The sequence below is a fragment of the Anas platyrhynchos genome, chromosome 8, assembly GCF_047663525.1.
Source record: "Anas platyrhynchos isolate ZD024472 breed Pekin duck chromosome 8, IASCAAS_PekinDuck_T2T, whole genome shotgun sequence".
NCBI lineage: Eukaryota > Metazoa > Chordata > Aves > Anseriformes > Anatidae > Anas > Anas platyrhynchos.
This window is the reverse complement of record NC_092594.1, coordinates 27106081-27119892: the sequence shown is the minus strand read 5'-3', so window position 1 is coordinate 27119892 and position 13812 is coordinate 27106081. Positions and strand designations below refer to the sequence as shown.

The 13812-nt window shown below is 36.7% G+C and overlaps 1 protein-coding gene across 5 annotated transcripts in view; it reads right to left on the bottom strand.

The window, feature by feature from the left end:
* Positions 1-2673, bottom strand: part of LOC101804133 (vitellogenin-1) — a 42709-nt gene extending 40036 nt beyond the window's left edge. For 2 of the 5 annotated variants that reach the window (XM_005010288.6, XM_072041816.1), the window contains exons 1-3: positions 2576-2673; positions 2249-2269; positions 1874-2025 (exon numbers count right to left, since the gene is read on the bottom strand). In XM_005010288.6, coding sequence (XP_005010345.4) covers positions 1874-2025; positions 2249-2269; positions 2576-2615 — 213 coding nt within the window. In that variant the 5' untranslated portion in view covers positions 2616-2673. Of the gene's footprint in view, positions 1-1847; positions 2026-2248; positions 2270-2517 lie in introns of those variants that run through there. The other 3 variants (XM_072041814.1, XM_072041815.1, XM_021275656.4) reach the window with 3 other exon arrangements.
* Between the last annotated feature and the right edge of the window lie 11139 nt (positions 2674-13812).

Below are 13812 nucleotides of genomic sequence, written 5' to 3'. Positions count from 1 at the left end.
GGCACATCCAAGCAAGTGGAAAGTTGTGCTAAACTGTGCATAACTTGAATGATTTCTACCCCATGGGAATGAGGCATGTTTAGCTTAGTTTCTCAGAGGACTATTTCCTCCTATATATTTTGACAATTTAAAGAGACTCATCTCTGACACTTTAGGCTGGCAATATGATGCAAGATGCGATTTAATTTCTCAAAAAGCCACACAATGTAAATCCTCATACAGCAAATCGTCAGAGACTGCACTTTCATATTTATTTTTGTTATTGTTGGTGGAGATCACTGCCAACCCCAGTAACTGAAGTTTACAGAGGAGGCTGTTACAGAGCAAATCCCTCATGCTGCCTCTTGGACATGCTTCTGGCATATTGCATTTGGGCAGGTTTGAGACTGCTCTGCAGGGTCAGCAGGCAGTAGTTTTCCTGAGCCCTCAGGGTCCAGGCAGGACTTACGCTGTCTGCTCAGTTTTGAATACAGCTGGCAATTCCTACTTGAGGGTTTGTGATGAAAAAAATTGTCAGCTGGAAACTGCCCAGGGACCACAGCTTTTTACTTAGGCTGAATATGAACTAGTAGGCTACAGATGAAAGATTAATTCCCTGAACCATCCCTCCAAACTGTCTGATTTAAATATAACAGCAGCAAAATAAACTTCTCCAGGAACAGAAGGGAATAAATGTATTGTTACCTTTCACTTAGGACTTGCCCCAAAATCTTGTGCTTTTTTTTTTTTTTCTTTCTTTCTCCCTTTCTTACTAGAAAGTATTTATATTTGAAACTGAAACTTTTTCACAAATGCTCTAGGGCAGGTGAAACAGTGTTGGAAGGTATTAGGGAACAGGAGTCAATTTCTGGTGAAGACTCACCCCATCATACCAAGAGCCATTTCAACATGTGTTCTTGTCCTGGCCATGGGGCAAGGATAAGAATTCTGCTTGCTCTGTGCCAGGGAAGTCTCCTACTCACCAGTACAGATATGTGACTCTTACTTCCTTTTTTTTTTTTTTTTTAAAAAAAAAAAACAAACAACAACAACAAAACAAAAAAAAAAAATCCAGCTATTTGCAAAGGTCATGGAAAAACAATGTTTCCTGTCTAGCTCTACTATAATTTGAACTTATAAAAATACCTAGTACCAGAAGGGTAATTCAGTCTGAAAGGCTACAACATTTGCAAACATTTATCAGACAGTCACCAGTCTTTTTAATCTGCAGTTTTTCAATTTGCCCAATAAAAGCTTTTAAAAAGATCATTTTTCTTCCACATACACTGAAGACTAAGTAGAATTTGTGTAAAGCAATTGAGGAGGGTGTTTCAATACATTCATTAGAAACTCGTATAGGCTTCTGTTAAAGGCAAAAGTGTTTCTCACATAATCAGAACTCTTAGTAATTACTCAGCATGCAGTAAAAATATACAATTGAGGATGACAAAGGATGTCATTTGGGACCCTGCAGAAAAAGAAGCTACCAGATGACATTAATTATGCTAAATATTGAATCACATCCAGCTACTGTGGCATGTTTTATTGCCTTTCGTTTGCTGGTTACGAAATCAGTTGATTAAATAATCCTAGGTTGTACAGTTTGGAACAATTGGATTGATCCAGTAATAAATTATTGTGCATTTCAAATTACATTCCATTGTCTCCCTGACCACAAAGCAGAAGAAATCCTTCAAACCCAAGGTTGGCTTGAGCTGAGAATTACCTGGCAAAGTGCAAATAGAATTTAAGGCACTGCATAAAAAAATAATAGTGTTAGTTACATTCTGCCTGAGTAAGCATAATATATGATGAAACTTAATTGCTTCCCAAAAGCTTAAAAAAAAAAAGTATGAAGAGAATTTTACCTTTCAAATTGAATACATTTTCTTACCCTAATAAGACAAAGTTTTGGCCCAATACCACTAATTTCCACTTTACTTTTTATTCTTATTCCAGCTCTTGCGAGTCCTTTCTCTGGAAGGCCACTGAGAAGTATACTTTCATGGTTATATGTATAAACCTTGTTTTCATTGAAATCGGGTTCTGCAAAGAAATGTTTCCCATAAAATGTTATAGAGATTGTATAGAACATATGAAGGTAACTGTATTAAAATGTATGGAACAAAAAAGATGAATTTGTTCATTTTTTTACTGCACCTAAAGAAAATTAGCTGTTGTAAAATTGTATTAAACATTGATATACTTTTCAGATTCTATTTTGAATTCACTCATTATAATTATAGTAGCTGATAGAAAAATTACTTACGGTAATTAAGATGCTGGCTCCCTGAAAGAGAAGGAAAAGAAAAAGAGTAATGAAATGACAAAGCAAAAATAACCCAAAATGTTAATGTATTTTAGCATGAAAGACTATATTTCACCTTGTTCATATGGTATAACACTTTCCAATTAATTTTACTTTTAACTCAACATATACACAAAAGTTTCTTTTTATCAAACAACAAAAAAATTGTCATAAAATCATTTTCCAAATAAAATTTTTAAAGCTCGTTTTTGTAAGTGAACTGTACTTACTTCTGAAACCTCTTCCTGTATCTATTATTAAGTTCATCAAAGCAGGTAAGTTACTTACCCACCAGGGTTAAAAGCAGGGTTAATATCAAGCCCCTCATGATGGGGATAAAGTAAAGGTGAACATGCTGGGTTCCCTTTTATAAAGGCATGTGCTATCACATGCCTCTTTTGGCAAGTTGATTTGACAAATAACCGTATTTTAGAAGGTGTATTGATCAATCAAAAAATAAACATCTCTGAGGGCAAGAATGCTGACAACTTCAAATCACCTCATTATTTCAACTAACTTTCTATGTGAAACAGCAATTTTGTTTTTGGAATATCTTACTTTTTTTTTTTTTTTTTTTTTTTTTGTCATGTAGTTAATAGTTAATAAAAGAATGAATAAAATACAATATTAAATCAAAATAGTTCCTTAATAATAACTTTCTCCAGTCTTAACTTTGATGTCCTGATATTTTTTACTTGCTAAAGATCACATTTTTGGAGACACACCTTGCTCTGTCACATTGAACATCTACTTTTAGAGGAGAGTTTGTAATTGATTTTATAGATTTAGGATTGAGATAGCTCTAGGCTCATAGTCATGAAATGAGAAACAGTCTTTCCGCAGTATCTACCACAGCTCTTTTTGCAAGTGTTGCTTCCTGCTTACACCTGGGAAAACAGATCTTCAGTGTAACTTCACGTTAGCTTCTAGCTAATGGTCAAAATTTGTACTATAAATAACAACAAGAGGGAAGACAATTTCTTTGTTTATAAGAAGAATGCAATAAGACAGGAGGTACATTTCTGGAAGCAGCTCAGAGAAGTGGAAGCCTCAAGTTCTCATGATTTCTCTGTGGCCTTTGGCTGCTGAGTCTCTAGGGAAAATGCATCCAAAATTTCCCACTTGTAGCCGTAGCATTTAGACCAATCCTTAGCAAAGCTAATTCAGGAGTGAGTTCCCTCCCTAACCTAAGTTATACACATTTATTAAAGTGTTTAACATTTACTTTGAATTTAAGCTTGTCTTCTGATCAAATGGTAAATTAAATATCATGTAAAACCCACGTGGGTACGAGGGTTATTGAGGGGACAGGAGAGCTCAGGAATGTATATCTGCTATTTCCTTGAGGCTGTGAAAGGTATAACATCCATGCAAGTAATGCACATCATCAGGAACTCTATCCTCCAAAAGGAGAACAAGGTTTTCTCAGCTGTTGCTATTCATCTGGGAGGAGAAGGGTGAAACCTGAGTTCAGGTCCTGAGGCCTTTACCACCAGAGCCTGAGAAAATGCTTAATGCAGTTCCCATCTAACAGTCTCTTTACTGGATTACTTCATTTACTTGGAGTGATGCCACCTGACTGAGGAATAAAGAAGTGATTATTGTGGTGCCAGTGCACCTGAGCTGTGGCAGGAAGTAACATGGCCATATGCTAGGCCCCTTGCTTGCTGCAGCCCCACTAGCAGCATGCAGCTAAGAGGAGTGAGGTCTGCCTTGCCTGGGGACCTTCTCTGCTGACAGCACCAGAAATCCTGAGTTTTTATATAGCAACTTTCTTCCACAAAGGGAAAATGCGTATCTGGATGAGTAATCAGATCTTCCACGAAAGGAAATGTGTGTCTAATAAAATATTGAAAAATATACGATAGACGTATGAACTGTTACAAGAGATTAATAATTGGTGTGTTCCTTCGTCATGGGTTTAGATGGTGAAAAATTAAGTGCACATGGCTTTTCCCTCATGTTTTCCTTCAGGGTGCTAACTAACAGCCCTGGCTTCTCAGTGTGTGAGAGACGATGAGACACACTGTGCTTGCAGGCCCTGTGAAATCCAGCAGCACACCTTGGCTGGCATATATGCACTGTCAAATATAGTTAGAAATGCCTTATAAAAAAGCTGGGCTGCTTGCAGCCAGAACGGAAATAAATGCACCACAGCAGCTCAATGTGTGCACACCTCCCTGCTTCAGTCACCCTGCTTGTCAGCACTGCTCGTCGTGCTGCAACCTGGCCTCTGCACAGCACTGGGTTAGCATGCTCAGCTGGCCATGTTTCCATGTTATGGAGCACAGAAACTACGTAAGTGAGACCAGTAATTTAAACTATATTATTAGCAACATGTTGAAATAATGATTAAGGGACACACATTTTAATATGGAGTTATAACATTTTTCAATTTTAATAAAAGGCTTCATAATTGAGATATAATGTGAATAGTTTTATTCTAACTAAATACTGAAAATATTGCATTTCTCTTTCCTAATGGGAATGACTGTAGGAGTCTACGCTTGTAATCAGCATGTAGATACCTGATTACTAGATAGTTAGATAAAATAATTAATATTGTGCAGGCTGCTGTGTTTTCATCTGCAACATGTCTTCTCTATTTTGAATAACCTCTCTCTACCTAGCTTTTTTCTGCTTGGGGGTTAGGAGAAAGTGATTTCAAAATTGTTGCATCCATTATTACTTAAAAGGGGCAACCTAATAAATTCAGTAAGTGGAGAGGACATAGCTAGTATCTGAGGGTCACAGCACTGGCCTCTAATCCTTTCACCAAAGGAGACACATCTTTCCACCTAGCTCCGCAGAAACAGGCTATCTGTCACTTTAAGAAAATGGATAAAAGGAGGAAAGGTGAGAGCTACACTTTTTAAAGCCAGTATGCTTTTTCTTAAACATTCAAAACATTATGATAGTGAGCAAGAAAATGAAGGAAAATAAATAAAATACAATTAATCAGGCCCTCCATAAGCAAATGCTAAGTGTTTAGTTGCTGAGGAAGGAACCTTATTATGGGCATGATCTTTACATACAACCTATGTCTTTTTTCTTTTAAAGATATAAGCAGTGAAGAAAAGGATTTTTTAAAAAGTGATGGGAAATATCTTGTAATTTTTTAATTTTAGAGGGAAGAGAGCATATGGCATTGAGTGTTAGAGAATGCATGATGGCTGTATAAGGGCTGCAGTAAGATGAGGTAGGCTGCTTTGAATTTACAGGGCACTTGCACCATAAATGAAACATGAATACAGGCTAATTAACCTGATTAGAGCTATTGCTGCTACACTGCAATTGTCTTTACATAACACATTCTGCTTCAGTAACAGAGTCTTATTATCTGCTGTTGTACTGCTGCCGATAGCTCTGCACTCTCCTTGTTCTGTATTCATGTTGCTGAATTATGGTGCAGTGATGCCATTTCCATCCTGCTAATATATAGCCTACCAACAAAGCAGGGATTAACAAACAGCTCCCAAGCAACCATAGCAGGTTAAAATAGACATAATCAGTTGGCTAAGCTGAGTGATTTTTAGTTTTCAGTTTTCCTCCTTTCTAAAGATGAAGAAGCCTTACTTAAAAAAAAAAAAAAAAAATATATATATATATATATATATATATAAATCCCACTTGTTTCATATTTAACATTAACTCATTGATTTTTTTTTTTTTCAAAAATATTCAGCATTTGCTGTTGTAGCACAGCCTCCAATATAATGTTTGATATTCTCTCCAGAGACTCTGGACAGTGCCTAATGAATAAGAATGTGTTCTGGGTTGGGCTAAATTGCCATATGCTGATTCTAGTACATTCACAAAGGGATTCTGTTACACTAGCTTGCTTTAAAAGGTGCTTTTTTATTATTATTTTCTCTTTTCACTCCCACTTCCATTCCTTTAACTGGAAAGAAACCAACAGGCCTAATTCCCTGATGTTACCCTAGTTTGATGCTGGCACATCACTAATGGAGTGATAGCTATGGGAATCAGATATGATGTTTGCAAAATGAAAGAGGTAGAAATGCTATTTATATTTTGTATAGCTGTTGGGGTATGGATGGTTTGAAAGATGTTGCTGATCTAGTATTGTTGTAAATTATTTTTTTAAATAAGTTTGTTTTACTTTAATACATGCTGTTAGACCAAAGACATGTTTTTGTGCATTTCAATGAACTTGTCAGTGAGATTGTTCCTGATGTCTAGCCTGTCATTTCCAGAGGAAAGAATGAATGTGAGAAAAAGAGAGGAAGTGTGGAATCAATCTCTGGCTGTCTCAATCTGAAAACCAATTGTTTTTATATAACTTAGATCTACGAAGTTGTTCAAAGGGTTTTAATTTCATTTAAATACAAAAAACACATTCTGAAGTCTAGTGGTCCACTCTCATTGCTATCATCATTGGCTCATCAGCTGGCATACTGATTAAGCAGCCTCAGGATTTTTCTCCCCCTTTCCGTATATACTATTTCCCAAGTCATTTAGTAAGGTTAAATGTCAGACCACTTATCATCTGAGATTTGAGTCACGTCATATCTGAGGACTGGTGTTTGCTATGTAATTCTATTACACTAGAAGATAATTTTTCCAAGTTTATCTTAACCCTAACTTAGACTTCATGGTCACACAGTGATTAGATTCAGTGGCATTGGTCATGACGGGAAATCAGGTAGCCCTGAAATTTAGCCCTATCATGTCTCCACCTCAGTCAATTTGGGGATGAAATGGTGACTGCATAAATTGGACACTGGAGAACTCTGTGTTCTGTGTTATACATTGTTTGCTTATAGGCTGAGGTACTGCTTATTATTGCATACTTGGTTGGAGCTACCATGGCTAATTCAGAAAAAAAAAACAACTTGTAGAAAGTTTATTCCAATGTACTTTGACTGTATAAAACATCACAGAGAGGTGAGGAGGACTCAGGCCATCCTGTGTGCTGTAGGATGGACTGCAGGAAGAAGTTTAACCTGGTTCAGCAAGGACTCAGCAGCAACCCTTTTGCAGGAGGTGCTGGGAGTATATGAATTATAAACTTGTTGCCACCTCAGAAAAAAGCCTGCTATCCTCTGTAATCCTTTGTGAGGATCCTTTTCTGTTCTCTGATGAACAAGACCTTAGTCATTTGTGGGAGAGCCTTAGGAAGAACACGATTCTCCAGACATTCTGTTTCTTTAGACCAAGACAAGTATATTAGAGGTAGAGAACTTCAGACTCTCCTAAGAAAAGAACTGGGCTTTTATTATATATATATTTTTAAAGTGTGGAGTTGTACAAATATATATGAGTCCTCAAAAATGGGACTTATTTTGTGGTTCCATCCAAAATGCATATCATTCTTTATGAAAAATAAAGGATTTGTTTTCCCCAGAAGCCAATATTCTCAAGTATAATGATTATTTTTTAATGTTTTTTAGACCTTTACCTTAGCATTATATTCCCTTATACCACAAAGCCACGGCAAGAGTATAGATATAGATAGATATAGATCATCACTTTCTAGTGTTAGATTGTCTAGTAAGTTTATGATATCAGGAGGAAGCTTAGTATGAACTTATTCTCAGTACAGAATATACGAGGAGTGTGATACCTCTAGCTTCACAGCACTGGGTCACTGTGACATTAGGTCACATGGGTCAGATAAGATAAGCAGTGTATTATTCCCGAAGAAGAAGCAGATAATGGTCTGCCAGTTCAAACAACAGACATTGACTTTACCCTCACAAAAAAAAAATAAAAAATCATGTACCAGTATTTAATCAATTAATTTGACTTCCAAAGATTAAAGGGTCTAACCATATAAAAATAATAACAGAGTTTGGTTTTTAAGTTAATGTGAAAGTTAGTTCAGGAATAAATTGAGCACTGTATGTTTCATTACTTTGAAGGAAAGTTGCTAAATTATTGTTCACTGTATAGTACGTATTAATCATAATCCCATTTTCTGTATAAGACAGTTACAGTTTAAAATACTAAATGGAACACTGATGTTTGTATCTGCTTATTAAGCAAGTGTAGACCCTCAACAGTGCTATGTTTCCACATTGCCTGTGAACATCAGAGGATAAACTAACACTTGAACACACCTTTGGCTAAGACTATGAAGAATTAGTTTCTTTACCCCCAATATAAATAATGAAGGTTGACAAATTCCTACATCCAGGAGAGATGTGATCTGGATATAGATCCAGGTCTGCAATTTATAGCTGTCTGGTGCCTTATGCTCTTAAACAATTGCATTTTCACCCTTCTTGCAGAAAATTTCTTACCCATTTGGCTGGGCACAATTTTAACTTCTTATGATAAAGACTGCCTTTTGCTGCAGGAAGCATTTAACACAGTCAGAATGCCATGAATGCTGTTCTCCAGCACTGTGTGTGCAGCCTTAATGAGTAACTGCTCAAATTCTATTTTCAAGGCTTTTTAGTCTGAATACAGGCAAAAGTTAAAGGCAGACTCTGGCTGACTACACTCCCTACCCCACAATGAAGTTTTTCACTGAGTTTAACTGGAGCTATATCTACTATATACTGACACTAATTTGCTCTTTGAGCAATCTCTGCAACTTTAGTGCAAACATTCAAGGAATTAAATAGTTCTTAATGCAAGTAGGATTTGAAAAATCTGCTCTATCATATGCACCTCTCAGACCATTTTTGAATAGTTCTTTTAGGCTTTATAACAGAAACCGATCAATTTATTAAGTATTTATTTATTTGTATATTTACTGTAAGACCAAAAATCATTTCCTTTGATCCTGTCACCATTTAAAGAAAACACTGAGAAGATAATTATTCTCTATATATTTTATATATATTCTCTATAATTTAATTTAATTTTCAAGAAATTCCTGTATGGATCACCAAACAATGTTGCTCTGAAAACTGAAATGGGACATAATTATCCAATTCTTTAATTCTTCAGGGAAGGCAATAGAATTAAGACAAACAACTAGATTCCACAAGTGTTTCCTACAATTTTTTTCTTGTCGGTGTTTCTTTCTCTTCTGACAATTTATTTTGTGATTCATTCATTCACAGGTTGAGTTTCTTCTGTGATAAACTGATGTAGCTCAGTCAAATTACATGGAATTGGATCAGTTTACCCCAGCTGAGTATCCAACTCAATATTTTTAATTATTTAATGCAGAAATGTGTTGGTTGATGCTACCTTCTTATTTTTCTAGAAGGTTTCGAACAACAACTAAATTTCTTTAAATTAGTTAGTAGTATCCCATAATTGTTCCAGAGTACTCATGCTAAAAAACATAGAGCAATGTAGTTGCTACCTCATACATGCTTCCAACATTCATAACATTTGTGCTTTTTTTCCCCCAGAATTTTTGGACACTGACACTAATAACAAGGAGTGAAAGAACTAAAAGCAAACAGAAACTAAGTGTCCTCTTTGTTTAAAGACTGATTTAAGACCTTTTCTAGAGATAATAAAACTATTTGGTTTCAGAGTTCTGCAGGTTTTCTGAAGTGAATTAGTCCTTTACCATTTGTAAAGGACTAATTTACCACTAGTGCACCTAAAAATACATATAGAGTATAAACTCCTAATAAATATATGCATTAAAAATACATACATATTTTAATTCCCAACAAGTTGTACAAATGTCCTGTACCACTTACAGTCTTTGTCAGACCACCACTGGCAACCAGTGCAAATGCCTCTGGCTCCCATGTCACATTCAGGTAAAGCAGAACTGACTATTAACACAGACTTTTCCATATGTTAAAAAGCTCAAATCTTTTTCTCAGTGAAACTATTACTCATAAGTAACAATAAATAAATAAATAAACAAAAATCTGGCCATGTTTAGGTTCTACAGACAGCTCCTGGGCTTTCTGTAGTAGTAGTGTGCTCAAGCCATTGTTCTACTATGATAGTGGTGCCGTTGTTGAACCTGGAGTCAAAAGATGCTATCATTTTAGGTAGAAGTGTTGATACTAAATAATTCAGTGTCTTTCTGGAAGGTAGCAGCCCTAACCTTTCAGCTCTCCTCACCAAGCAATCTACAAAGAAATGTTGCCAGGAGAAGCTACGGAGGAGTGTGGGAACAGCTCATCTTCCAGGCATAAAAGTAACTGCTAGTAACAACAAAGGGAAATTAAAATATGAGATATACATCTGTAAAAGAAAATATGCTCTACGTGAAAGCACATCAGCAGCTCCATCCTTAAATTTCCACTCACCCAACATGTTGGGAAATGTATAGAAAAAGATAAAAGAGAGTGACAGCAGTGCATGTACCAAGACTTAGGCAATGTCTGAAGAGAAAGTAACAAATGCTCTGTCTTAATGAAGCATGGAATAGAAACTGATCTTGGAGTACAGTTGAAAAGCCAGACCAGTCACCTGGGAAACAAGAAAAAAGGGAAAACAAGCAAGTAGTCTCAAGCCTCACAAAACATTCACGAAATAAATCTACCACATACTTGCAAGTTAGTGGCTAATAGTCTCCAAAATTATAGAACTGTCTATGCTAAATGTAGGCATACTACCACAGGTACATAAGCCAAACTTAACATCAAAGAAGATAATTACTGAAACATCAGACTCAAAGTATATAAAAAGAACATTAAATGTCTTTCTAGAGATATTTTTCCAACTGCAAGGAGCAGTTTAGTGATGGGTTTGCAAGAATCTGCCTTTTCATCCTGAAGTTGCAGCAAATGGGAGTTTTTTTTGTCAATTAATGAGGAAATTGCCTCTTCCTTGCAGGAAGGGTGAACCCTGTGGACAGATTTTCAAAATGCACCTGGATTAAGCCCATGGACATCTAGCTGTGAGAAATAAGGTGCCAAAGACAACCACCAAAGGCAAATCAGGGCAGCATAGGAAGGACAGTCACTGAAGTTGGCCTGAGCTGCCTACAATGGCATGGTTGCACAAGGGGCAAGGAGAAGACATTCAGCAATGGTATGAAAGGACAAGTTCTATGAAAGGACAGAACAAGGACATAGACATATGTCCTTGTCTATGAAAGGACAAGTTCTGAAGAATGGCTGAAAATCATTCAGCCATTTTTTTCCAAGAGTACTCCCCTACCCTACCCTGGGAGATAATGGGAGCACACATCACTGAAGAGCAGGAGACACAGGAAGCTAACAACAGTTTCAGATTGATCTGGACAGAGGGAGGGAATAGATGCCAGCCTTCCCAGGGAGGGATACATTTGATTTCTCATCATAGCACTTTGCACACACTGACACTCATTTTGCCCTGGAGCTTTATAAGATCTTTGACCCAAGACAAGTGTTTCTGTCCCACTAATTATGCTTAATTGGAAACCTATTGTTTTTAGAGAGACTCTTTGGTGTTCTGAATAGGCAGATGGAAAAAATATGAGGAAAAAGGGGATTTCAAATGAAACACACAGGTGTTATTTTGTCTGTTTTATTACTTCAATATTAAGTAGTTTATTTTTGGCTCTCTGTCTTAGGGGAAAAATGTTTTGAATTTACCTTTGTAAACAAAAGAATAGGGAGATATTTTAGACAATTTTAATAAATACACTACTCTGGAAACAAATGAGAATAATTTGAAGCTACACAATAAAAAGAAAAGATAGATATATATAGAAAATGCTATTTTTCCCTTTTGAAACCCATTTAAAAAACCCATTTAAAATTCTTCAGATGAGCAGGCTGGAAAAGGTGTCTACTCTAGTCTCTTATCTGAAGCCAGGAGCAAGTGTACAATGCAGAAAAAAAGAAACCAAGAATAAACTTTTCTCCCTTTGATCCTTCCCTGGGTCCTTCAGAACAATATAAGAGAGCTTCAGGTATTTTCTTCTTCTTAATCTTGCACTTCTGGAAGACGCCTGAATTTCGTATATTCTGCTTTTCCCAGTTGGGTTTTCTCTCTTATCTGGAAAAGTTATTCTAATGTCTCTTACCGTTTTCAGCCTCTCTCTTGCTTTACAGACACAGTTACTCTGTATCCCAAACTCAAAGCTGAATGAGAAGCCCACTACAACAATACCCCTCAGATGGTTCCTTGATCTCTCAAACAGCCCATGCTGTAGTTCTCTAAACCTCTCAGTAATTTACATTGCTTCATGGGGACTTAGACTCTACTAACAACGAAGAAGACTGAATAAAACTGAGTACTCCTCTTAGCAGTCCAGAGAGTGGAAAGGGAGCTGCGTTTAAGACATCCTTTAGGTGTGATGCATCCTCCTGTGGTGCCCTGACTATGCCACTGTCACAAAATCAGACTGCAACCTTGTCCTTTCCCACCCCTGCTTTACATACATAAAGGTGTGGGAGGCACCGTCTTCCCAAACCTCTCCCAAAACTGTTATTGTGTTTATGGTGGGCATTGCTAATAAACAAATAAGAAAAAAAAGCACAACAAAAATTTCAGTCATTTGTATAAAATATTCTATTCCTTCTTTGTGTGTATGGTACGCTGATTACCATGTATGTTAGTGGCTCCATTGCAAAATGTAAATGTTCGTCACTAGAAATATGCTGTATTGTCCCACAGGGACTCTGAAAGGGAAAAAGCCTAGCTTCACCTCATCACTACAAAACAAGGGATTGAGAGAGAGGGAGAAACTGCAAACACATGAGACAGCAGTCCAAGCACCTGATTCCCTTGCAGCAATGTTGCTGGCAGTAATTCATGTGCTGTGTTGGGAGGAAGGAGCTCCAAACAGGGATGCAAAGGAAGAGGAAAGAATGCTGACTTCTGTGCTCCAAGTGCTTCAGTCTTACAAATAAATGTTTCCGTTTGTTTGTGAAGTACAAGAGACAGCAACACTTAAGGTCTATCTGCTTCAAGGAGGTTAACAGGGAAGCTATCTCTCTCCACATTTCTGTTTCATTCTCTATTTCATTAGGTAAGAACTCTCCAGCAACAGTTTACCTTAACCTCATTAACAGTCTCTGACAACTGCTTTCTCTCCAGCTTCACTTCCCCCAAATGTTCATGATCAAGAAAGACACAGTTCACAGTTTTCTCTTCCTTGATTTTTTTTTTTCCCCTTATGAAAGCCTGCAGTATGTAATGAACGATTGCTGCCAGGAGCACACTGCAAAGTGTCTATGTGACGATTATGTGAGAGGTTCATAGTCTTTCACATTCCATAGTGTAGAAGTGAGCCTTTGGGGCACCTCAAAAAGTTTTAAAACACTTGATTTCATTCAGGGAAGAATCAAAGAGTTTCAGTAGAAGAAATTGTCTTTACACACATAAAAAAATGAAGGTTTCTAAAGGGATCTTTTAGTTAGATGACAGAAAACCTGCATTTTGTAATACCGCAGGGGTTCTTTTAATAAGTCACTGAAAAGTTCCATTTGACAAGTTAAACCTTGAATTTTTTTTCATACTTATTATAGCCAAGGAGGTGCTAACCTAATACAATGGGCAAAGGAGTGTTATCACAATACAATAGACCAGACAGAGTTAGTACAATACTGGGCAATAAGGGATCTCACTATAATGAGTGAGAGAAGCAGTGTCTGCAACATAAGAAGCAAGTTTCAGAAAAGAGAAAAGAAATGTGTTTGGTT